The 26,539-nt window shown below is 38.5% G+C and overlaps 1 protein-coding gene across 3 annotated transcripts in view; it reads left to right on the top strand.

Annotated features, from left to right (window-relative positions):
- FARS2 (phenylalanyl-tRNA synthetase 2, mitochondrial) overlaps positions 1–26,539 on the top strand; it is a 228,812-nt gene that overhangs the window by 110,751 nt on the left and 91,522 nt on the right. For all 3 annotated transcript variants that reach the window (XM_066325126.1, XM_066325116.1, XM_066325135.1), the window contains one exon: positions 23,557–23,717. In XM_066325126.1, the coding sequence (XP_066181223.1) occupies positions 23,557–23,717 (161 nt within the window). The remainder of the gene's footprint in view (positions 1–23,556; positions 23,718–26,539) is intronic.

Genomic DNA, 26,539 nt, shown 5'->3' with positions numbered 1-26,539 from the left:
GGTCTGGGCTAGAAATAAAGCATTTATGCAAGTCAGTTTAGACAGCATGAAAATGCTTTTGGTACATTGTTCTTTGCTCTTGGAGAAGGCAACATGGTATGGATATTTGGTGGAAAAGAGAGAAAGATGTGTTATATATTGAGGCTAGATGGTTAATTCTTTTTTTCCCCTTATCTTCCTATTCCATAGCTTGCCATACCTCAATATTCAATGTTGTTAATTACGTATGCTTAACTAAAAAAACCAGTTTCTGATTGATTCTGAAATTAATGTTGCTAGTCAGGCAGTTTGATGCAGAGATTGTTGATGGATCAGCTATACTGTTTCTAGTCAATGCACAAAATTTACAGAGCTGTTTCTTTTGAATTTTTCTTTTTAATTCCTGTTATGTAATGCTAATTAAGGCTATTTTTAGTAATTATTTTCCAAAAATGGAACAGACTGCGTGAAGTGGGACAAGAATATTTGGGAATTTAGAACACTTTTAGAAGTTCAAAAGCAAGACTGTATCAGGAGAGTCAGGTTGTAATGACATATTATTGGCCGTGCTCTCAGTGCTAAAGTGCAGCTTTGTGGAGTAAAGCTAAGAGACAAAATGTATATTTAAAGAATGTATGCTTTTGTACTTTTTCCTGCTGAAAAAAAGGCTTTGTATTCTCAACAAAGGATTTTATTTTGCAGGCTACGCTCTTGAACAGTCTCTGTTCTCTGCTGCTTGAAGTTTCAGATTAACTTAAAAGCTGGTCATCTTTGAAATCTGACTTGGATAACCTTTTTCTGTAAAATGCAGTAGTACTAACCGATCAGAAAAAAAAGAGATGCTTTCAAAATTTGACACCCTTGATTGACAGTATTGATGTTGCGTGACAGTTTTGTAAGGATAGTGGAATAGCAAAATTATTTCTTGAGTCCTACCAAGATGGCATTTTTTCCATTTTTCATGTAAATATTGACCAAACTGTGTATAATAAATTAGCTACATTTCAGAGGCAGAAATACCAGCCCTGAGGCTTTCAGAAAGATTTCAGTCCTTTGCTTAACCATTTTTTATTTACAATGATTGTGGTGAATGTTGTTATTAAATGCATCTGTGCTTTCATGTATTCTGCTGAACATGCTCAAAGTATTGGATCGATGAATGTATGGATGACCACTGATCCTGGATACACTTCAGTTGCTGGTTCTATTGCATGATAATGCTTCAAACCCAGCATAATTGTGCATAACTAGTTAACAAAAAGACCAAAATGTACTGAACTGTGCAGGTTGAGCACATCAGTTCTAGTCTCTGTAATGTGCAGAGCTGTTGTCAACAGAAGAGCACAGACACTTTCTGTTATACTATTAAGAACATTTTTAATTAAGGCGAAATTTATAATTATACTTTTTGGTGTCGTATAGTTCCTTTACAGATGAATCAGAATTTGATGTGATTAGGTGTTTGCTGAATACTCTGCCCTCCTCTTGCATTCTTTATTCACATTCTTTATTCTTTATTATACTGTTTCAGAAGCATAACTGCAGTCAAATCCTCACACATGATGCAAGAACATTGCGCTGTAAGTTTTGCTCACAGATATTCCAAATTAAATAAAAGAAGGAGAAATCTGATGATTGTTTACTTTTGATTCTTTTTTTTTTCTCCTACAAGTTTATTCCTAAGCAGAACAAAATATTGTCTGAAATGTCAATGTATTTCTTCATTAATACTTTGGGAGAACAGGCTTTTGAATGTGTGAACTTTGGCATCTGTTTGCAAGTGCAGTACTGCCTGACAGCTGTGTCCTGCTCTGTGGCCACTGTCCTAAATGGAGCTCAGGGAAAAGACAGGGTTTATATCACAGAAGAATAGAGCAAGTAAGGTGATGCCTATGAGAGTGTAGCTCTTCTTTATCCATGGTATTTCGTCCCAAGAGTAAAATCAAGGTAGAATCTGACTGTCTGGCTTTGGTATCTTCTCTGTATTATTGTTAGTTTTATGGGTTATCCCCCACCTCTCTTCTGGTCTGGATTGTTCCATACCTGACCCTATCAGAAATGTTTATATTTAGTCATGTCATCAGATTTTACACTAGAAGTTGATCAGAACATGAAGGAGCCTTGAAGCTGTCATGTTTTTGTAGCTGCTTCCCAAATGAGAATCAGGACAGGAAAGATTAACAGAACCCTACATGCTTCCTTCATTTTCAACAGAAGAAACTCATACAAGAAAATCTTGCATTTTGTGTCTGTTGCGTGGTGATAAACCTGAGTAGTGACAATGGGTAATGTGCTTTAGTGGTAATGGCAGCACAACTGCATTGGAACATGTATCTGGAATCCTGCAGTACCATCTCATTCTTATGTGCTCTTGATTTTTTAGCTATTAGTACTTAAAAGAGGTAGAGGTCAGAAGGCCATACTTTTTAATCTTTGATTCCTACTACTGGTGCCCATAGTAAAAAGATTCTTCTTTCTAAGAAGCCACAGTCCAAAACTTCCTTTGAAAGTAATGCCAACAAGAGGTGATTTGTCTTTCTTTTGAAATAGTGTCATGTATCGAAATTTTGTATTACATTTTAAAAAGTGTACTGCTAAACTGTATATGTGTTTATAGGTTTTTATATGGGTTTTTTTACCCAATTTCATTATTCTACCTGTTTGTCAGAGTAGAGAGATCAAGCAAAATGAAAGGTGTTAATATACAGTTAAGTATTGTCTGCGCTTTCAGCTTGTGCCACCACCTCTCTGCAGTCTGGGTTTAGGTGAGGTGAATCATGAGAGACAAAGTGCAGGAGTCAGGAGAAGGGCAGGTGATACAACTTCAAGTTGAAGGATGTTCAGGGCATAGAATCTTATTGCGTAGGAAGATTTTTCTCTGTGAAGAGGAGCTGTAGTGGTGAAAGGGCTTTTCAGCTGTGTGTAGCTAAGACATAACATTTAATGTTCTTGAAGAAATACAAGCTGAGAGGAGTTTTATGGTGTCTGCAACTGTAGAAGATGTTGGGCATCTTTGATGTTGGTCCTGAGTGTTGTAGGAACATATGCTCTTGCAGCACGGAGGGAGAAATGCTGGCTCTACTTTCTTTCTCTGTAGTTGCCTCAATTCATATCTCGAAGGCCTGGGGCATGGGGTGATGTTTAGTGTTATTTTAGGCCATCAGGAGAGGAGTATTGTCTGTCCTTGACATTATTCTTCAGGCTGCTCCTTTCAGCTATTGTACTGTACGGTTGTTTTCTAAGGCACCCCTCCTAGGCCTTGATTCCAAGTGTGTTTCACCAGCATGCTTATTTTTATCAGCTGTTTTGGCTGAAAAAGCTTTTTCTTTAAAGCTCAAAGAGTACAAGTTCAGAAAGATTGTGTCTGTGTGGTGTGTAGATATCTACCTATTTATCTGTTAATATGCACTATTGTATATGTGATCACACAGCTTCACTAAGCATAGCTGAGATTTTTTTTCCCCCGTGGTTAAAAGGATCAAATTTTGGAAAAACGCGTTTCTGGGTGCAGGTTTGTTCAGTCCTCGTTTTTGTGATTAACAATCCTTAAATTTGCAGTGCTGGTAGCAGATACAGCATTGTAATGCTGATATAAAGTATCCCTAACTATAAACATGTATTTGTTAATATGGCATGAATTATTCATAGAATCATAGAATATGCTGAGTTGGAAGGGACCCATGAGGGTCTTTGAGTCCAACTCCTGGCACAGGATACCCCAAGAATCACACCATGTACCTGAGAGCATTGTCCAAATGCCTTTTGAACTCAGGCAGGCTTGGTGCTGTGACCATTTCCCTGAGAAGCTTGTTCCTGTGCCCAACCACCCTCTGGGTGAAGAACCTTTTCCAGAGATCCAACCTAAACCTCCCCAACTCAGCTTCAGGCCATTCTCTCGGGTCCTGTCACTGGTCACAAGAATGAAGAGGTCAGTGCCTGCCCCTCCTCCTCCCCTCACGAGGAAGGTGTAACTGCAGTGAGCTCTCCCCTCTGTCTCCTCCAGGCTGAACAGACCAAGTGACCTCAGCTGCTCCTCAGGTGGCTTCTCCTCCAGACCCTTCACCATCCTTGTGGCTCTCCTTCGGACACTCTCTAGTAGCTCATTGTTGTTTTTATCCTGTGGCTCCCAAACCTGCCCCCAGCACTGGAGGTGAGGCTGCCCCAGAGCAGGACAATCCCCTCCCTTGCCCTCCTGGCCATGCTGTGCCTGATGTCCCCAGGACAGGGTTGGCCCTCCTGGCTGCCAGGGCACAATGACTCATATGCAGTTTTGCAGTGACCAGGCCTCCAAAGAACCCTTTCCACAGCTCTGCTTTGCAGCCTTTCATTCCCCAGCCTATCCACAGAAGCAAGGTTGCCCCATCCCAGATGCAGAATCCAGCACTTCCCCTTGTTAATCTTTATCCACTTGGTGATTGCCCATCTCTCTGGTTTGTCGAGGTTTCTCTGAAGGTCCTCTCTGCCCTTAAGCAGCTCCTCTCAATTTAGTATTCTTGGCAAACTTGCTTCATATTCCTTCAAGTCTTGCATCCAGGAGTGGGCCAAGGATGGAACCCTATGGAACCCCAGTATTACTAACAGTATTACTTTAGCAAGTGTCCTAAGATGTGGTAAAGAGCAACCCAACTTTTGTGCAGGTGTCCTTAGAAATGCCAGTGGCAATCACTGAGACCCATCTATTTAACTGTGACTGTTTACACCATAAAAAGAAATTCACTCCTATAATTATATTCAGAATTATAGAAAGCTGTTGCTGCTGTAGATTATTTGATCTCTCTGGGGAAACGTCCATCAAACATAACAGCCTACATTTTTACTTTGTTAATTATAAAGCTGTGAACAAGAAAATGCAAGACAATCTAACTATTCTTAGTGTAATAGTAGCTTCCTAAAATATTACTGCCTTTATGAGTCCCAGTGGAGGATCTTCCTTTGTGCAAAAAAACCCAATATCATCCTCTTGCATAAATGAGGAAATACATTCCAGATGTATTAAGCAAATAATCAACACACATATATCACTGTCTCTTATAAATCTGTGTATTTAGGATATCTGCAGGTTTGTTCTTGGTTTTTTCCTCCATCTACCCCATCCAAAACAGGTGGTGTTTATTCTTTTGAGACTTTAGGTTGTGCCTATTTTGTGAGGGGGGATGGATTAAAAATATTTTCATCTCTTCTCTGTAATGATATGGAAGAGCAGTTGAGAGTTGTGTAGAGTAATGCTTTGCTTTTGACTGCTGTTGAAGTCTTTCATAAAGACATCCATAAAGATACTCAAAACCCAGTTGGACCCAGTTCTGGCAGGCAGCTCTAGGTGGCCAAGCTTGAACCAGGGCCATTGAACTAGATAATCTCAAGAGGTTTTTCAGAGAATTCTTCCTATGGTGCTTTGGTATTTGTATGTTCCACTGTGATCAGCTCTGCTGTTGTGTTGTGATAGTTATAAATCTTCATGGTCCTACTTCTGCAAGGTCTCTGTATTCTTATCCTTCTCAGACCATCAACAGTTTCAGTGATTCCCAGTTGCTAGGCACTTCTAGTTACAGGACTGAGGCTTAACTACACGTAAAGTCCAAAAGTGAATATTTGCTGAATTTTGAAACCATCAGGCTTACAAAACCAGAGCTTCTATGATGTGCAGCTGCTTTTTGTTCTGCCTGTGTCCCCCCAAAAGCATACCTAGTGGAAGACACTTACTGAACAGTAAAATCAAATCTCACAAAATTATAACTAAGCTGTGGGTGCAGAGTGTTTATTGTTTGCTTTGGAAATACCCCCTAGCATAATTTTGGTCTGAATTCATCCACAAACCCTTGTTGTCACTCAGCTGAGCTTTAAGGTTAGAAGGCTAGAGAAAACTTCTTGCAAAATAAAAATTGATTAGTAATGATTTTGTGTATATATCTGGGGGATGTGCAGTAGTAACTCAGTCCTTTGAAGCTTGTAAGTGATTTCTGGATGGTCATTGAGCAGCAGATGGATTTGGCTGCTATTGTTGAAATAATCAGACCTGGCTTTTTTTTGACAAGCACCATTTAACAACGTGAGTGATGGCCTTGTGCCTTTATTTCAGCAGTGAAACCTACACTTATGCTACTTTAAGAGACCAGCGTAAGCTTTTGGGATACTTTTAAGTCTTTATTGATGATTTACTCTTGTCTTACTTTTTATTATTGAATCAAATTTATAGAGGTGTTAAAAAACAAGTGTATGAACCATGGCAAATATGTAGAAGAGTCCTGTAGTGATATTGAGGACCCAAGTGTACGTTTCTTGGCTCAGTCAAAGAGTATCAAAGTTGATATTATCAGCAGTCTTCCTGCATAATAATGTTTTTTTATCTCAAATCGCATCCTGATACTCTGTTCCATTTTGTCACTTGTGGACAAGCCAGAGTAACTTTCCAATGCAAGTAGAAACAATCTGTTGTTTTCAGTGGTGGTTGTGAGGAGTGGGAGATGTTTTGCATGTAGGTTTTTGTCAACATTTCACTGTGGGAGTCTTTTCGCTTTTCTGGCGGTCTTCATGGCCATAAAATGCAGACCAGTTTGAGGGCAGACAAGAGTACATCTTCATAACTATTTGTGTGCATTGCCTGAAGTGCAGTTGTGTAAATTCACCTGCCTTTCTCACTTTAACTATGTGGATTCAAAGGGAGGAGAGCTTGATAAAGGCAGACACCATAGTTTTCCTATCATAGTGTGTCTGTGTGATGGTGAACTTTGAGGTGAAAAATTTGTGAGGATCAGTACACGATTGTGATTCTGTGATAACAGCTGGCAGGTTTGCCAGTTTAAGCTGTTTCAGTAAGGCTGATGTAGTGATTAGTTTATCTTGAGATTAGTGGTAGGAGCAGAAGACTGGGGGATAGCACACCAGGTTTTGGGTCGCTGGAAGAGGCAGGTGTGTTCTGCAGTCTTGGCAGATAAGTAAATCCTCAGTATATGTTGGCCACAGACTAGCTGCAGCAGTTTACCTCAGCAAGAAAGAAGTGGGATAAGTTGTTCTTTCTGGAGCTTCCTGTTGATCTGGCTAGGAAGCGGAATTAGCTTGCTCAGGAGGCTGGATACCTTTTAGCTTGATCAGGGACATGGGTACTTTTAGCCTTTGTTCACCACAGAGACAACTTGCAGTCTCTATCACCATGGTAGGGAGAGTAAAGGGCAATTTTGTTCATCTGAAGGCTTTGTCTGAATGTACTGTAGATTTCAACTAAAGCTAAAGCAAGGCATGAACAATGGAACCAGTGATTTTACTGAGTTCAGCTTCATTCTTCTGCTGTGATTAGGTTAATGTCAGCTGTGCAGAACTGCATCATGGCTGGATTCTGTCAAGAAGTTGGAGAGGAACAAAATGCAGATGCTGGTCCAAACTTTCTTTCATCTCCTCAAATTGGGGAAGGCATTGATGCTGGCCTGATTTTGCTCTTTTTGGTTTCCTCTATGTGTTTACAACCTTTGAAATTTTTTTATTATTATTTCTTTAAGAGTGAAGTTTTCCAAAGGAATTGATAGGGCTTCTAATAAAAATTGCAGCTCTTTTTCTGTCCTGAATTTATGGTGTTTTTTTTGTGAATCTGAAATAAGGTGAATTTCATCTACTCTGAAGTGTTGAAGTGTTGTTACGGGACAGTGTTGGATAGCTTAACTGGTTGTGCAGTCAGTAGATGTTTATATGCAGTCTTGTGGAAATATAATATTTCTGATTCTTCTCCTACTTATGCTTCAGGAAACCAGGAACAGTAGCAGTGAAGCCAATGGTATATTTTGAAATGAATAAGAACTAGGCTGATTTTTTTTTTCTTTTGCCATTTGGCTAGTGACAGCTTAGCTCTCATCTGGTCTGAATTGGCACAGCTTCACTGATGTTGGAGGAGCTTTTATACTAATTCACACCAGCTGAGCTTGTTATGCAGTCCAGTCTGTGCAATTGTGGGGTAGTGTTTTTTCTCCTTTTTACCTCTCCTTCTGCTTTCCATCTTGTGCTCAGGGATCTTTTGTTCTGCCCTTCGTGCTTGTTCCAGTTCTGGCCAATCGCACATAAACTGCAAGCCTGTTTCACAGTAAAGCTTCTTCACGTGAATCCATACACCTATTCATTTTGGTTCTAGGTTGCACAGATATGTACAGGATTTATTTTAAATCCGAATTGGGGATTTATTCTTTTCTATAGCTTTTTTAACTTATGCAAAACAAATACTAGTTTTAATATCTGGATGTATTTTTGCATAGGCAAGCTCTATTTGTTTAATTTGATTTTTGAGAAGTCGAAATGAATACGTACCAAAATCTGCTGCTATCTTTTTTGGAGTTTGGCTGAAGAGCTTATGTTTCTATTGTGACAACAAAAAGTAGGAAGAATTTTTTACTCATCTAAGGATTGCTGCCTTAGAGCGTATCCCACCTTACCTGCCTTGGGGGAATCATATATATTTTGTACAAAGGAAACTTATTCTAACTTGTATGCAAACTTCATGTGATAATTATCTAAGGACACTTTGACTAATCTGTTTGTATTCTAAAGGCTGATGACATTTTAAATTGCTCAGGAAAGCAGGCAGTCATGATGAAAACTCCTCAGAAGCTAAAAACTTCTTACAATTATGTGCAACTTGTGTGCAATAGATCTTAGACACTGACAGGTAAAATGAAATTGTGATCATTCTGTTGTGTTTATAATAATTTAATCTTAAGTGGTACCTGTGCAACTGTAAGAATTTTACAAGATTTTAAGGTTTGCATTCTTAGAGGTATGCATATTTTAAAAGTATGTTAATGAAAAAGTAACATTTGTATCAGAGAAAAACAGGGGGAAAACCTCCAGTAGAGAAATGTGGTAACCAAATATTCCATATCTTTTTTCTAGCTGGGAATGCTTCCCAGTTTGCTGATGAGGCAAAACCTGATGATGCTTATTGTCCCATACAGACAGTGTACTGCACACCTGCAATCACAAATTTTATTGAGTGTAGCTTTTCAATATATGTCTAATCTCGAGATTAGTAAGGAAGTTTATAGCATCTGCTGATAAAATGGGCTGTTTAAGAATTTTCAATCCAAATCCTGGATTCTTTCTTGTGTACAGTTTGTCATAGCAAATTCCTCAAAAACAGTATTAATAGGTTATTGATTAAGACTGTATAATTAAGATTATGTTCATGCAGCATCAGCTTGGGAGTTTAATACATTGGGAAGTTCAAAAGCTTCACAAAACTCAGGTGAAGTACAGAAACCTCTGTTGAAGTGTATTTTTGTGATTCTGACATCATTTCTAGAAATGAATAGTTCTGAACTGTGTTGTTCACTTTGTTAATTGGTCACTTGGATTCTTTGAGCAAATGACTAGTATACTTCAAATTTCATCATTTATTAAACAAGGTTAGTTGTACGTCTTCCCTAAGGCTTGGTGTTTTCTAGAAGACATAAAGAACTGTGTTACAAAAATGCTTCACAAACATCAGTCTCTCAGCTGTGCCTTGTTCTTGTCCCCCACTCTGCACTGCTCCATCACTGCTGGAAAATTATTATCTTTTATTGTTCAATTCCCTTTGGGTTTGAGATAAGCCAGATGGTGAGGTTGCCTTCCAGGGGAGTTTTCTGCTTTGCATTATCAATTTTCCAATGCCTTACTAGTAATGGAGGAGGTGCAGCATGTAATCCCCTTTGGTCTAGATGGTTTTATATACCTGTGTGTTGATTTGATAATTCCTATTATTTGTATATTTAATTTCAATTAAATTTTTGTTTGTTTTCATCACAGTCTACTTGATTGGATTGATTTATATGAGGATTATGGTAGGAAGTGTTGTATTCTTGGCACAGGTTTCTGCTTTTCAAAATATTAAAGTAAAATCTAAATAATTATTTCTAAAGATCGAAAGAAAGATGGCAAAAAATACTGTTTTACATTGTTTTTGGGAACTGCATAGATTTTACAGGATATGAAGCTCACAAGTTTACCATGTTAGCTGATCCTTCGCAGAATTCAGTCTCTTGTGTAATTGGACATATGGTATCTTTAGTAACTTGTGGGAACCCCTAAAATCTCCCTGACTGTAAAGATCCCACTGCAGTATTCTACAATTAAAGAATATCTGAATCCATGTGTGGAGGTTTGTTTTCTTTTAAAGAAAAAATCCTATTAAGTAGTGGGTTCTAACTCAGAGACTAAGAGTTCTTCAAATGTATCATAAATTATTAGACAGTTTGCATAACCCATATGGCAGGAACTTGCTAGGTCTCACAATTCCCAGAAGCCCAGGAATGGGCACCCCAAATCAGCTTTTCTTAAAGAAGATTTTGAGGCCTTCTCTCTCTTTCATGTGTGAAATGGTACCATAATCCCAAGAGCTGTGTTAAATAGTAACTTGTTTGTCCACTTTGCCTTGAAATGATGAAGTGCTCCATAAATAACAAGTGACATTTGTTGAAGTTCTTCTGATTGTGGTTTCATGAGGAAGGTAAGCCAAACGTGCTGCTTGAAGGATGTTACCATAAAAAATCCCAGATGATGTGCTTAACCATTCACTGCAGAAAGAATTGACAGGGGTTTGCATGTAAATTACCTCGGGGTGTGTTAGTTTAAAATGTAATCTATTGAGAAAGAAAATCACACTGCCATGATAAGCTGTTTATTGTGTGTAATTTCTATGTATGAAGTTTTCTGTTGAAGTTGGTATTTTAGGCTTTCTCCTACCTGAAAATTCCTCCTAAGCAAGGACGGAGCATGGTTTTCCTATATAGAATTATGAGCACACACACAAAGCCATGCTCACAGAATTATGTGTGTCTGAGGGGACCTCCTGAGCTGTGTGGTCCAACCCCGTGCTCAGCACAAGTGCAGACAGAACAGTTTGCCCTGGGCTTTGTTTGGTCATGTTTCAGATTGGTCCCAGCAGAGCCTGTGTCCATCTATCACTGCAGTGGAGTAGCTGTCCCGTCATGTCTGTAATCCTGGTGAGGTCATGGCTCTGGAACTGCGCTCAGGCTTTTCATTCCTCCTGTTTGCTTCCTGTGCTGCGTGCATGTGCATCCAATTTTGCTTTCAGGAGAGAGGCAGAGGATTCCTAGAGCTGGTCGTGCCACTTTAAAAGAGCTCTGGGTTTCCATTGCCTTTAATATTAGCAAGATCCCTTGCTCACAGGGGGAAGGGCTCAGAGGCTGTGGTATAGTACAGAGTGAGTAATAGGATTTGAGCTGATTCAGTCTTTATGCGCAGCTATGCTGTTTAGAAATGCTGTTATTCAGTAAGTTTCAGTGGGTATATGTAGATAAACTGATTATGTGTTCAGGTATTTTTTTACAAGATGTACAAATGTGCATCAGCTGTTGAAAGGTGACCCCCTGCATTTTTGTTTTGTTCCTTTTTCCATTTCCTTAGCAAGGGAGAAAGTGAGGTGGGAAGCAAGATCTAAGGCTGTTTTGTGCTGGTAAACTTGATGTTATTTGCTGCAAATATGATAGTTGTGATAAAAAAACTTAGAAAACCTCCATTAAAGTAAAATGCAAAATACAAAAAAAAAAGGAACAGAACTTCCTAGTATATTCTTTCTACCTTAAAAAAATTAAAATAAAAGAGAAACTATGTGTAAAGGGATTAAGAAACTCCAGATGGCTGTTAAAAAAATTAAATGGGGGTGGAGAAAGTCAAGAAGAAACATTTTCTATTGACTTGTTCTTTCTTTTTGGAAAGGTCACTGAAAATTTACACAGTGACAGAATAACAACCCAATTAGTATCTGTCCTGTAAAACTAAATGTTAATTTATTTCAGATTCTCCTCTATTGACAAGTGGAACTGATATTCAAGATGGACTCCTCTACATGAGTGCAGGGTGAAAATTACCAGACTGGTTATGAGTTTCTATGGCAATTGCTGTCAATTTTCATACTGTAAAGAAAAAAGATATAATTAAATGCTATCTGTATGTTTATTTTGTAGCAAGATTATTCTTTTAATTATGTTTCTGATAGCTATAAAAGACACAATTTGGTATGAGTTAATGTTAAAAGCACAGCATCCCCCTTATCTAGTGCTTAAAAGAGATTCCAGTAGAAAATACTATTTCATTAATTGTCATTACATAGGAATTATAGATTTAGGAGGTCTGACATTTCCTTTATCAGTCATTTCTTTAGGTGTCAGTGGTGCACTACCTTTACGAAATTAAGTTCACTGCGTAACAAGAGATTAATTACCAACTGTGAAAAAGGAATATTATCCTAAAGAACCAGCGACTTTTTTAGAGAAAGGAATCTTTTTAATAAGGGGCCTTAAAATGCAGTTCTTCAAATGAGGAAGAGAAATTATTCTTCATATATTCCAGAAAGAAAAGCAGATAAATAGCCTTTTCTCATAATTCATTTAAATATTTTAGCTGTGAATTGAAATACCATCTAATCAAAGCAGTATCCATTCATTTATGGTCTTTGCTTATCAGAATATTTCTATTCATATAGTCCACAAGGAAGACACAAAACTTTCTGAGTGCAAGTCAGATCTTTCCCACTGAGTTGCTGTGCTAGTGACGCAGACAGAAAACCCACTTGGGCACATCTCTCCATCCCTGCAGAGACAGTGGGAGAGAGACAGTGGTGTGTCCTGCATGTCCCTGCTCTGTGCATGGAATGAGGTGATGTTTGGTGAGGAAGGAACTGTGCTGAGGTCTGCATGTTTGGGTTTTTTATCTATTGACTTCAGTGGGCTTCAGATTATATACTGCTGTAGTTTTGAGTCAACTTCTAGTAAAGTCTAATTATATCTTTAGCCCACCTTATTTGCATGTTTGTGTGCTCATTGAAGGAGACTGTTGTTTTGTGGGGAGGCAAAAAGGCACACAAGAAGTGTGTGTCTATGTTCAGTGAACAGTCCTGTCTTTCTGGGAGGCTGGGCCTCTGGGTGAAGCAGAGCTGGAGTGGAGGGCTCAGACATGTTCATCCCCAGGAGTTTGTTTAGCTCTGGTTTCCTGGCAGACTGGGACTGTGGGCTCTCTGGTCCCTGCTTGCTGTCAGCTGAGCTCATTCAGTGTTCACCATAGGATGGATGTGGCTGAGTCAGGCTCTCTGCAGTTCACTCCAGGGCTGTAGGCATCCATTGGCACTCTCCCAGGACACAGGAGACTTGCTCCCTTGAAACTTTTGTGCAGTGTCCCAACGAGACAGAGAGAAATCTCCATCATCCTACAGCATCCTGGGCAAGGGGAGGTTAGGAGTGTTTAGAAAGTAAAGGACATTGCTGAGTTTGCTGCTTCTCCTATGAAGGACCATTATCTGATTCAGTTTCCAGGATAATCATTCCTCTGTGGATGAATTTGAACTGCTGTGGTGGAGGATACTGCTCTTACAAGTGTCTGTCTCACTAAGGCAGTAGTTGGAAAGCATGAAATGGGTGTCTTTAATGACAGCAGGAGAGCAGTCTGTGCCCTTGAATGCTGCTCTGCAATCTCTTCCTTCCTGAGGAAAAAAGTTCCTAGTTGAGTGTACCAACATCTTTGAACTTATATTTTTTGCATGTGGCCACTCACTGGGTGCTTTTTGTTGTCCAAGTGCCTGACTCGAGACCATGCAATCTGATTTGCAGAAGTGTCAAGTGCTCACAGCAGCACCTGTAGTAATAGGGAGCTGTACTTTGAACACATAAAATCCCATGACATCCTTGGTGCTCAGAAATATTAGGCCCCAGGTATGTCAGATTGGGAGCAAAACTACTAATGCTTTTGGTCTTAAAGTTCCAAAGTGCCCAGCTTCAATACAGGAGGCACTAACACTTGCCCAGCTTACAAAGACATGCAGAAGAAGAAAAAAAAGGAAGTGGAATATGTTGCAAACATTTAAATATCGTGGAACCAAATGCTTCATTGGGAAGCTCATAAAAGAAAGAATGTGTCTTCAGAGCTCAGCTTGAGCATTGCTCAGTGCAAGAAGCACTTGGGGTGCGTGTTCAGCAATGCAAGGAATGCAAGCAGGGACCATTAACCATTGTCTCTTCTCTGTGCTGAACAGAGCAAACTCTCGTGGAGAGATTGATACTTGTTTGTCTCACTGCAGACAGCATTGTAATGTATTGCTAAGATGAGAGCATTTTAGTGTTCCTCAGGCAACCTTAATTCTACTTTTTCAGAATATCTGAATGTTTCATTGAAACACCAAGTGTTGTGTTAAGGCTCACTTTTGTGGGCCATTTTCTGGATGTTTTAAATTGAAAACTGAAAAATGGAAGTATTCTGTTGTATATCATCACATTCTTATGAGTCATCAGTGTAATATAATTACAAGTGTTGTAGAGTAATTCTGTGTGTACATAACTCTATTACATATACAAAATATTAGACAAAATTGAGAATTTATATGAACTTAGTGGGAAAAATGTGTGTGTGTGTGGGGTTCACATAGCTGTAAAGATTGAGTGCTTTATGTGGCAATCTTTGTCTTCTTTGAGTCTTTTCTAAGGAAAATCCTTCCTCTTTCACAGATAAATAAAGCTAGTCTGTTTTGTGCTGTTGGCCCCTCTGTAATGGTGTAAACTTTTCTACAGAGTACCTATACCTAGGCAGAGGGTAGTTGCAGGGTCATCCTGCAACCCATCCCTCACTTGCTTGTGTGTCTGTTTCCACCATCTTTTACATGCCTTGTCAACTGCATGGCAAGAGTAAGCAAGAACCCTCTGCAAAAAACAAGTAAAGTGCATCCACAAATCATTTCAAGGACTTTAAGCAAAACCCTTTCTTCTGTCTTTTCCTGAGCTTTTCTTATATAGTTTAGGTGAGACTTCACAATGCTACATTTCCTTCCTCTCCAATAGCTGGTGATACTGTATTGTGTGAAACTCCTTCAACCACTTTATGCCAGATTTTAATACAATTTATGTCACTTTTTAACAAAATCATTGTACTTTAGAGAAAAAAAGTGCTGCTTCTAGAACTCATGAATTTTGTACAAATCAGAAAGTAAATGAAAAAGAGTTACTTTGAACTTTAAGGAAAAATTGATCTTGAACATTTTTTTGTCATCTAATTCATATGGAGATGATGGCTTAATTTTAAGGATAATCACTAACTTAAATGTTCTACTCATAAGCAAGAAAAGCATGGAAGTCTGGCTATGATCCTGTAGTATTACTGATGAATAAGTTGACTTGAGATAAATTATGTATAATTTATTTTTTTTAGAAATGGCTATGGACACTTTGTGCAGTGCAGGAAGAGGGAAATTAAGACTGGGGAGTACTTGAAACATAATTTCCATTGCATTTGTGTCATATGAGTACCAAAATAATGAAAGAAGTTGCTAGAAATGAGGAAACTAATTAAAAGAAAACTGAGAGAGAAATCTAAAAGAGATATTAACATGAGGTGATTGCTCTGAGATGAAAGATTTTTGTTCTTTTCCTTGTAATTATACTGTGATGCTTGTTTCATAGTAAAACTTGAAGCTGAAATGGATATATAGGGTCAAATTCATCTAATCTGATTTACATGTCTGAAAGTTAAGTGTTTTTCTCTACATTTCTTATGATAGAATGAATAATTATTTGTGGTATTCCCTCCCTGTTTACAGCAGAACTGAAGGATCTGGTTTAGATCAGATACTTTGCAATGTATAATGGTTAGTAGCCACCAGTGTTGCCCAGAATTATGCTGCTTCTCAGATATTTTTGCAGATACCTCTGCATCTGCTTGGAAGCCTCCCCAAATCCCAAGAGAATATATTAATAGCCATCAAATTGTAGCTTTTTTGCCTTGAGTGAAACCCTTCAGTTTCTGCCTCAGAAGAGCTCTGGACATAGCAGTGCTGTTCCACAGTGCCACTGAGCAAGTGTAGGATTAGGCACAGCTCAAGTCCTTTACCTGGTGATGCATTTCAAAGGGTTGTTGCGTCGCAGAAGTCAAGCAGTACACTACAAACTAAAGAATCTAATCTGTAAGTTCAGGTTTTGTTCCATCTGAGTGTTCCTGGGAGCATGAAGATGAGAGAGGAAACAGGAGATTTTAGGCCCAGGAGGAAGGGCAGATCATGCCTCAGTGTCTTCTCCTGGGGCACAGAATTGAGTCTCTTGAGATGTCTGTCTGTGCTACAGCTATATAGTTCCCCTTTTATGCATGTCTGTGTACAAAATGTACCAGAAGACTAGGCATCCATAGCTGTGTTACAGGTGCAAATAAAGGTATTTGCAGGTGTTCAGGTTTGACAAATGCCAGCTGGAAACACTGGACTCAGGAGCAACATAGAGATAAATGCAAGAGGGTCTTTTGTGACATTGTCTTCAAATCTCGTTTGCTGATGTCTGTTACTATATGTTTACATCACATCTGTGTCTTTAGGAGCATGAGACCTGTTGACAGAAAATATTTTGTCCAGGAACATGCAATGGTCAAATTTTTTAAGATGGGGGATCAATGAGTAGGCATGGGTTGAGAAGCCACTCTTTAAAGGGCCCTGTGTGAGCAAAAGTAAGAAATGTTCTTCAAGTTGGTATAGCACAGAGCTGATGGAGTAATTCTCTAGTGAGAGGAAAGAAAAACTGGGAGTAGTACTTCTGAACAAATTTTTTTTGATCCTGTGCTATGTGACAATACATTTAAAAGCACCTGGACCTTTTATATTATGCTTTCTTAAAGATAAATAAATTATGTTTACCCAGAACCTTGTAGGAGCTGATACAAAACACATGTAGTGGAATTCATTGCAGTTCATTGGACTGTAAATGCTGTGCTTCAGTATGAAATTTTCTTACAACTTTGCTATCAGAACACTGAAGAAGTATTGACAGAAAGATTTTGAACTTCAGTGTTTTACATTTATTATGTGTCTTATCTAAATCATTCTAGAAAGGAAGGAATATTACCCCAACTCCAGTTATAAGGCAAGTGATGCCTAAGTGATCATAAGGCTTTTCATGACTTTCTTCCCAAAAATGAGTTTGTGGCAGAGGAGCTAAATCGTGAACCTTATCTGTCTGTTATTTTTATATATTGTAAAGCCAAGGAACCCCAGTCATAAGCTCAAAGCTTCTTTATGGCACATGCTGTAGAAAAACAAAATGTGGTATCAGTTCCTGCCTGTGGAAGTTGAATTTATTGTGCAGTGTCAAGCTTTTGGAGTAATCATGAGAGTCTGCTGCTGCCAGCTGAACATATTTTTTAACCTTTTTATATAGATACAGGTGTCCTGGCTGTTCTGATTCTTGAACAGGAATATCAAACATGCTGAAGTGTCCTGTGCTATGACAGATAAACTGCTACCTCTGTATCTTCTGAGGATGTCTTAATCTCATGAAGATTGTCCCACATTGTGATGATCTTTGTGTTCTTGTTCTTTGCTCTCTCTGTTGTTCTGTAAGAAAAGGCTATTTTGTAAGACACTAAGCAGTCAACTTTGGTGAAATTTTACCAAGAAAGTTGCATCTGGGGGAAATGAATATATGTGAAGGGAATTTGTCCAGCTGTGCTTACACCCTGAATAAATGAGATTCATAATTGAATTTCTGAACTGTATTGTAGGCTTGGTCTTTCTCTCTAGTGGGAGCCCCTCATGTATGTCTTTATAGCACTTATTTTTTCAAATCTCCATGGCCCCAGTGTCTAGGGAGATCTACCAGTATTAGAAGATATTAAAAGGCCCAAACCTTCAAAATCCAGCTTTTCCTGAATGAACAAAGCATAAAGAAAGGAATTGGAGTTTGCTTTTACATACAAAGAATAAAAAGAGCAGTACTTAAGCCTTCAGACAGAGCCAGGGGAAAAAGACCGAATGAGTAAATTAATTTTTTGCTCTGTGACATAAATTAGGACAGCAAATTGCACTGTCATCCATGGAAAATGTTCAGCCTTGAGACAGGGATAAGGAAAACCCTCAAAAACTAAGCAAGCCATTTGTTCAGCTATGCAGGCTGAAATACAGAGAAAAAGAAAACCATATACCGTTAAAATATTTATTGTTAATGACTAATGTCTTGTATTGCTCTTGGTAATTAAATGGATACTTTATCGTACATAATTTGAAAGGCAGAATGCTATTGTAGTGCATGGTTGTGAACTCTGAAAAAATGTCCGAGGGTTTAAGTAAGATTCTACTTAATGGTGGACTTGTCATTGATTTTATATGGAAATGCTTAGGAGGGCTTGCAGGAATCAGAGGGATGAGCTTGTGCAAAAGTAGGAAGATGTAAAGGAGCAAGGGAGGAGGACTGAGAAATTAGTTACTTCAGAAGCAGAAAGATAAAAAATTTGGAGTTAAAATATCCATTGGAGGTGGGAAGAAATAGGGAAAGCTCCTCCTTGTTGTTGCTTTGGTACATTCTTTCCTCTTCTTGCTAATCTAGTTTTCTTACCCTCTTCTACTCTGGTCATCCATTTCTCCCTATCAGAAATATTTTCTTCCCAGCCACTTGACCTGTTGGAATATTGGTAAAATAGTAGAATGAATGTTAATTACATATTAGAAGAAAGTAGAATCTGGTGGATGGCTTCCTTGGGTAGATTTTTTAAGCAGGCTGTTCTTTTAGTATATGCATAGCTCTTTTGGTTATAGAAAAAATAAACATACTTATTAAAACTTATTCAAAGCCTTTAAAGTTCTTTTGCTCTTCTGTCAAATGGAGAGAACAGAAAAGATCAGTCTGACCCAGGAGACGTAGATATGGTCTCAAAGTGACTATTATTGTTAGAAAATGATTCCACACATTAGATTTAGAAAGATAAGTTCTCTTTCCGTAGAATAGGCATAATTGAATGTTTACTTCTTTTCTTGGGTTCTTGAAGAGGGGCTCTCTTAGCATGCACAGCCTGAATGCCAAGTCCTCATTTTAGGATTTAATTTGAGCTGAGTTGCACACAGGAACCTGAATGCATCAATTTAACTGAGTTACAAGAGAACACTGTGATGGTTTTGATTTTTGCTTTCACTGGAGAGGAGTTCAGAGAAAACTTTGGTAAGCTTTTTGGCCTCAGTTGCTTAACATCATAGCCACATGACCTTGCAGTTTCAGAAGCTCTTTTCTATTAGACTGATGCCTTAGCATTACTTTTTTCTATGTAAAACTTCTGACTCCCAACATATATCTGAAATAATTTATGAAAATAATAAGGAAATAATTTAAAATGGCTTATTTTGAACGCAAGTAAACATGTTTGCCTCATTGCTGTGGCAGTTATGTAGACTATGCATTCCTAGTCTCTAGAAATAAGTAAATATTTCTTTTACAGAACCTGTTCTTCAAAGCCTGATTTGTCAGCTGTCCATTAATCACACAGAACTCAAATCTGGGCCTCAGCATTTGTTTCCAGAATTTGTGGTGTTTTGTGTCAAGCCACATGTTCATTATCTCTATAACTTACTTTCTATACAGTTTTAAACTGATTTGTTTTGTAAAACATGATGTGTAATCTGTGTGCCCTTGAGAATCTCTTCACCCCTCTTCCCACCATTTTAGTTCTAGAACTGGCTCCATTAACAATCATAGTTTGGACTGAAAGAAGGAGATCAAATTCAGGTTTTGCTTCTGGAACTCATCCCAGATTTCAGTTACTCATACTTTGTGTGCATTAGTTTTTGTGCATTTTGTGAAGATCACCCTGTCTGCAGGCTGTTGTGTATTCATGATTTTGCCTCAATCCAAGATCAAAATTTAATTTCTTTCACTTCTCAGTAACTGCTGAGTATGACAATTTGAAGACCCAATTTAGGGTCTATTGAAAAAGAAAGATTTCTTTATTGGCAGTGTTACAGAAGTAGCAAAAAATTCTTAAATAAAAGCCAGTATCGATATAAAAATAAGTATGACTGGAATATAAACCAAAAAAGCTGTGAACCTGTTACTAATACTGTGTTCCAAATTATGTCTTAAAATTATTGCACAGAGCAGAATGTCTTGCCTCACACTCCTTGAAAAGGGTGAGTGTTTCTGTCTGTGTTTTTTTCTGAGGATTCAGGGTGATATAATCCATTAATTCTGGCAGGTCATTATTTATGCCTTAGTGAATAATTGGGAAGATTCCCATCCTGATTGAGCAAATTTAACTTTTGCTTAACACTGATTTTTGGAGAATGACTTGCTTGGTCTACATTACATGTAAACTGATACACCTGGGCTCGAAGCTGAAGTCCAGGACAAAGAGATCTGACTTGCTAAGGAAGATAAGGACTCTTGAGCTTTTCTGTAAGACAGGGCTGCAATGATGAAACCTTCTGACATCAGATTTGGGCTGTCCTAGCCCTCTGTGGGAAGCCACTCAAATTGTTTTATCCTTTCCTCCTCCATCTTTGGCTACCTGACAAACAGTGCTTCCAGCCATTTTCTTCTGGTGGGGAGTCAAATTTTTCATGTGAGGCAGCAGGAGCCTGGCAGTGTAAAAATCTTTGATGGCCAGTTGGGGAAAGCTCGTGTGTCAGGAAAGCTTTATCTGTTGGGCCGTGTTATTTCAAGCAGTGATGCTATGATTGCCCCACCAGGTCCCTGGAATCTGCTGCTTTGGCCAGGTCTCCTCATCAGAACCTCAAATTGCTTTTTGCCACATTTAACGTGGTGCTGTGTTCACTCTTCCTGTCTTGTTGACTTGCATTCACTTGACTTCTTTGCCTAATACTTGCCAAAACTGGTTGCATTTAAACATGTATTTGTGTTGGGTAAGCTATGGGTTGCTCCCTCACTCAACAGGAGATACTGGCTCATTTAATTTCTAAGTCACCTGGTCATTTCCAGTCAGAAATATGTTTAGAAGCATGCATTAATCTTTTTGAGTCCTCCAAGGTAGTTTTTCAAATTACTTAACTCAATGCTGCATTGACTTAGAGCTTTACAAATAGAAAGTTGGAGAAGAGGTCAGAGACAAAATAATTGAAGATTCAGAGTGCAGAGATTTGCTAGTGCTGATTTGAGGGGGAATTTAAATAATCTGAATTTTCCTTTTTCTTTCAGTTATTTTGTCTCAGTAGAGGTAATTCTTCACTGATACAGCTTTCACTGGGGACATTCGAGAAGTTTGTGGCTTGAAGGCTGATAATTGTACAAGGTTCATCCAAAAGACAAGTTAAGTTTGGTGAATAGGTGTTTAATCATAGCTCAGATGACACTGCTCTGAGCTGCTAGGCAGATAGCAGAATTTCTTTGTCTGCTACAAAGTGAAAAAACCTGTGATGTGTCCCAGGCCTTCTTAAAAAACCCCCAACAAACCAAGCAAGAAAACCAGGGCAGAAAAGAAGTTGATGATATAAAATCAAGACATTTATTGCAGAGTTCAAGTTCAATAAGGGAAAAACGTGTTAGAGTAAAAGTGCTACAGTTACCATTCTCATATCAAAATATTAAAAAAGCCCAAGTCTCAAATGCAAAGCTCTGCTAATCAGAATATACACCTGTTCTTATCTTGTCATATCTTTTTTTTTCCTGTCTGATCTACCAGTAATCATCACTAATATGGGGAAGGAGGATCATCACCCCCATCACGTATACTTTACTGAGCATCTGTGAATTAACAATGCTAGTGCTTAATCTGGCATCTTTAGGTTTCAGGTTTAATGCCTCTGTTGAGATTAAGCAGTGACCATTCAGAACCCTCATGGATACTACTCCTGGTGTTTTACCTCTGGAGGAAGGGCTTGGTCTACAGAAATGCCCATATATATGTGTAAATCTGGTACTTCTGAATGCATAGGAGTTCTCTCACTGAGGCAGGAGTTGTTGATGCAGGTTTGAAGATGCAACACCATTGCAATGAATTATCTTCCCTTCTTCACAGCCGTGCAAATGTAATTAATATACTAGTGTATGGAAAGAAATAGTACTTTTAGCATGGAGGAGAAACAGTTTATGGTTTGCACTTAAAGCTCAAAATCCCACCCAAATGCAAATTTGAATTTGTATTTAGTTTCTTTGTAGTCACTCTGCTTTTTCTAAAAATCAACAGAAGCAATAGTGCCATTCTTCGTGTAATGTCATGGATTGTAGGTTTCCAGAATCAGATTAGCTCATAGTCTGCTGGTTAGTCTAAGCAGTGTTTTGGCAGCTCTGCCATGAGGTACCTTTTGAGTTCACACCTGGTCCTCTATTTCCTAGGACTTACACAGTTCAGTTGATGAACTGTCCGCTTTCAAAAGTCAGAAAGGGCAAAATCTTCCCTTTGAGCACATGAGAAGGGACAGGCAGAATATCCTGACTCCTCTATGTAGTACTCTTACGAGCTGATATAACTCCTGTGGCAGTGTAATACTGCTGATACAGCAGGTGAGACGCAGAGAGGTTCTGCTGAGGAGCTGTTATTCCAGAAAAATAGGCAGGTTCAAGTGAATTAATGGAATTGAAGTTGTGAGTATGTCTCTTTTCCCAAGCTTGGTATGCCCCTGTCTATTTGAACAGAACTCAGACCTGTTTAGTCTCAGCATTGAGCACAACAGGGTAACTCAGGATGTCTGTCATCAGTGTCCAAATAACGGAAGCTGTTTCCTTTCTGATAGCAGACACAAGGCTCAGAAAGAAGACTTGTGCTTCCAGCCTCCTGTGTGAGGACAAGGAAGCTGCTGAGTTTAAAGTTTCCAAAAAAAATACTTTAGATTGATAGTGGTGAGGCTGCTGAGACCCTGGTGCATACCTGTGAGATGTGCAGTGATGTTTTGTGACTCAGGAGCACACTGCAAGTACTGATGGTGTGGAGTCAAGACTGTCACACATGCACACATCCTTTCAGCATGTGTGTTTGTTTGAGCATTTTTTTAAGTTTTTAAAACCTCTGAGCCTTTGCCAGGGCTTCTGGCCTTTCAGCTTATTTCAAAATCAGTAGGATGATGGCTAAACATAGACTTAGTTTCTTGTGTTGAAAAGATCCCTGTTTGAATGAATCAGTGCTCCTGCCCTGTAAATGAAGGAACATATGAATATTTACCTTCCTGACAGAAATGTTGCATCATTAATGTATGTACATCTTTTATTTATTAAATATTCTTGTCCTTTTATATTTAGTGATGCATAAAAGAGACTTGTTTATGTGAGAGCAGTGGCTTTTCCCAGGAACTCAGGATTTCCCTGGTCAGAAGTGTGATGCTAATGCAATGGTGCCTCACATCCCATTGCTCTGTTCCTTCCAGAAGCCTCAAAAGAAGCAATTATGGTCTTTTGAAATGTTGGTAATGATGTTAATGCTCTATAGGTTTGACTTGATCTGCCAGACCAAGGAAAATACTCTGAATACCCTGGGGTTTCATGTTTATGTGTCTTAAAAAAAACAGCAGAGTCAAATGAGGAAAGGCTCAGCTCTAAGCATAGTAAAGGATAGTGATGTATGGCATTATGCAGCATTTCTCAAGTCTGTCTGAAACTTCAGACACAAATTGTCAAGGCTTTGTTTTATTACCATTTTTGGTTCCTGGACTCAGCGATGTGCTCAGTCTTGCTGCAGTTTTTGATTTAAGTAGAATCTGTCCTGTGGCCTTTAGATCATTGATTTGGCAGTTATTTTTAAGATTTTCTGGTTTGCCATTTCACCTTTTTCTTTATTTCCTCTTAATAAATAGGTGAACATTTTATCAGTGATTTTCCATGTTGTGAACTTAAGCTCTTGAATTTTTATGTTGTTTGTGTGTTGCAGCTGGTGCTCAGGATAAAATTGGCTGGGCATTTGGCTTGGGTTTGGAGAGGCTGGCCATGATCCTGTACGATATCCCTGACATCCGACTGTTCTGGAGTGAAGATGAACGCTTCTTGAAACAATTTATTGTGCCTCACATTTGGCAAAAAATAAAGTTCCAGGTAAAATAACCTATATATAATAATAATTTAATGTGATGTATGCACATACTTAGTCAATATCACATAATTGAAATTCTGTGTCATGTAAAGATTAGGTTTTAAAGCAACAGCTTTATAGCTTTCATGATTCTCTGATGTTCTGGAGTGAAACCCAGCTTTTGATAATAACATTTTTTTCAACCAGATAATGTTGTAAGTTCCTGCTGATACCCAGTCAACATCCCTGTTCTGAGTAACACTTAAGCACATATTTAACTTCTAAATATATCCAGAATAGGGTTTGATTTAGGCCTGTGGTTTGGTTATGTTATGGTTTGGTTATGTCCTTGAGTTGTGTCTGTGATTCTGTTTCATTTTAAATATGTGTTTGATGCAAAGCATTCGAAGATCATAACACAGTCTCAATTTTCCCCATTGTTTTCACTCTATAATCATTGATGTTGATGTGAGTTTCAGTGTTAACCTTTGGCAAATTCTTTGTGGATGTGCCTTGCCACCTTCAATGTCAGCTCTTTTCTCCTGGCTATTGCAGGGGAGAGTGCAGGCTCAGCTTGTATTTGTTTTGTAACTCCTCTGCTGAGGTGATTTTTGTAGTTAGCAACCTCGTCTTGCTTTTTTGTACTTGCAAAGCACTCAGGCATGAGTGGATTGAGTGGAAATTCTACTTCCATAATACTCTTCAGCAGGAGCATGGGGAGGTTCAAGTCAGGTGGTGTCAGCTGGTCTTTGGGGGAGTTGAGCTGACACAGATGCTTGACAAAGTCTGAAGCCCTAAAGCAATAAAATACTTTTTGCAGCTGCCTTTTACCATTTTGTTTGTTTTTTTTCTACAGCTTGATTATGTTTTTTTAAGAATCATAGTTGTTAAAGGGGAGATCAACAGTGATAGATGACATTAGTATATTCTCCACGTCAGAGATCCATCCATTTGTTTTTAGCAGCATCCATCCATTTGTTTTTGGTTCATGGCAATTCTCACATATCTTGTTTGGTACCGTCAAAATATCATTTCAGATAAGTTTGGGTGATAGTTTTTTGGGTTTTTTTGGTTTGGGTAGGGGTTGGGGGATTTTTTTTCGATTGGTTGGGTTTTTTATTTGTTTGATGATAACTGAAATTAGTGCATAATTAGTGCATTAGTGCTTGTAGTTAGTTATCTCACAGAAAGACAGGTTTTTGCCACTGTTCCTGAAGGTGTGCCTGCTTATAGCCTTCCTTGATGTCCTACAGAATGTTTGTTGTTCTTTTCTATAAGAAATGCTCAAGACTTCTTTTCAGCTCTTATCTTTCTGATTGGCTTTGCTCCTGAGCATGTGGCTTGGTTTACAGATTGCAGCTGATGGAGCTAAGATGAGATTTCTTGCTTGCTTTAAAATTGTGAATCCAAACTTCAGAGTGACATTAGCAGTAGATTGGGCTTTTGGGGAAAGGCCCAGGTTATTGGAATGCTGTGGACTGGTGCTGAAGGTGAGTCGAAGAAAGGGATTGGTGTCTGGCTTCTCTAAGTTCCATGTAGTTTTCATGTTCAGTTTTAGGTAAGTCAGGTGTAGTGAACCAATCTGAAGATGTCAAAGGCACAGATTACTGTGGATAAGCTCAGAGGAAAGTACATAGTTTCTAGGAAACAAAAAGGTGCTGTTTGTCAGCCTTAGTTTTGGTTCTTTCTCTCTTCTAAAGAAAAGGTATGGCCAATGTTTTAGAAACAGATTTTTTTTTCTCTGGTATCAAGAACTGTTTAGGGATTTTAAAATTATTTTTTATCTTCTTTTTTTCTTCTTTTTCATTTTTCCCCCTTTTCCTTTTTATACATACACCTACTTGACTTGGATGTTTCATGTTCAGTTGTGGTGATTCTCCCCAGGTCTTGGTTTACATTTTTCAATTCTGTATCTGAATATAAGAGAATAGAGGCAAGCTTAGGTTTTTGTTTGAAAGCAAGTTTATATCCAGCTTTCATCTGGTATCTTACATTGAGCTTTTTGAGCTCTCTGCTGTCCATACTTCTAGTACATGCTGGCATTGCTTTTTAAAGGGTTAATGACCCTTCAAATGAAAATACTATGAAATACTCGTTGGAGATACCATAAGATCTCCATTTTTTTCTTCTGTTCTATGTTATTTTTCAGGTGTGCTATAAAACCAAGTTAGCAGACCTTCTGTTCCTATCTACTTGCTAAAGAGTCATAATTAATGAATCACATGGTTTATTCATGTGATATTTGAAAGAAAACTTTTAGCCTGTCTTCTAGTGTTGATGTTGTAAGAAATCTCAATGGATATTTTAAAAGTGTCAGATTTTCTGCATGCAAGACCATGCAGTACTTTTCAGCCTGACTGAACTGAACAAAGACAGATGAAGTGTTTTGAGAGCCTTTCACGACAGAAGCTGAATCCTGTGGCTCAGAAGGTCCAGATAAATGTCCATCCTTTATGTGCTTAACTGAGAGAGACCTCTCAACCTTTGGGTACTCCCCCAAACCCTTTTTTATAATCTGAATATGGTACACCAACATAAAAACTTTTCTTTCACTTCATTAAAACGTTCTTCAAATATATGAAGTCCACACTGCATAGCTGTAACCTTTAGCTGGGCTAAATATACTCTTGCTCAAAACCTGCATTTAGTTGGAGCATTTTCTTGGGACTTAGAGTATATGTCTTATGCCTTTTAACAGCCTGAATGTGTCAGACTTTTCCCTGTGTCATCAGTTGTTCAGTACGTATGTGCAGGCTTCAGTAGGTCAAAAAGCTGCTGGGAAAAGCTGACAGTGCTTGTACCACTGTGGCCACTCAGCACAGCAGTGTTAGAGTGCCTCTCCCCA

The sequence above is a fragment of the Sylvia atricapilla genome, chromosome 1 (assembly GCF_009819655.1).
Source record: "Sylvia atricapilla isolate bSylAtr1 chromosome 1, bSylAtr1.pri, whole genome shotgun sequence".
Classification (NCBI taxonomy): domain Eukaryota; kingdom Metazoa; phylum Chordata; class Aves; order Passeriformes; family Sylviidae; genus Sylvia; species Sylvia atricapilla.
The sequence above is the reverse complement of the archived record's forward strand: the minus strand, read 5'-3'. Positions and strand labels throughout refer to the sequence as shown.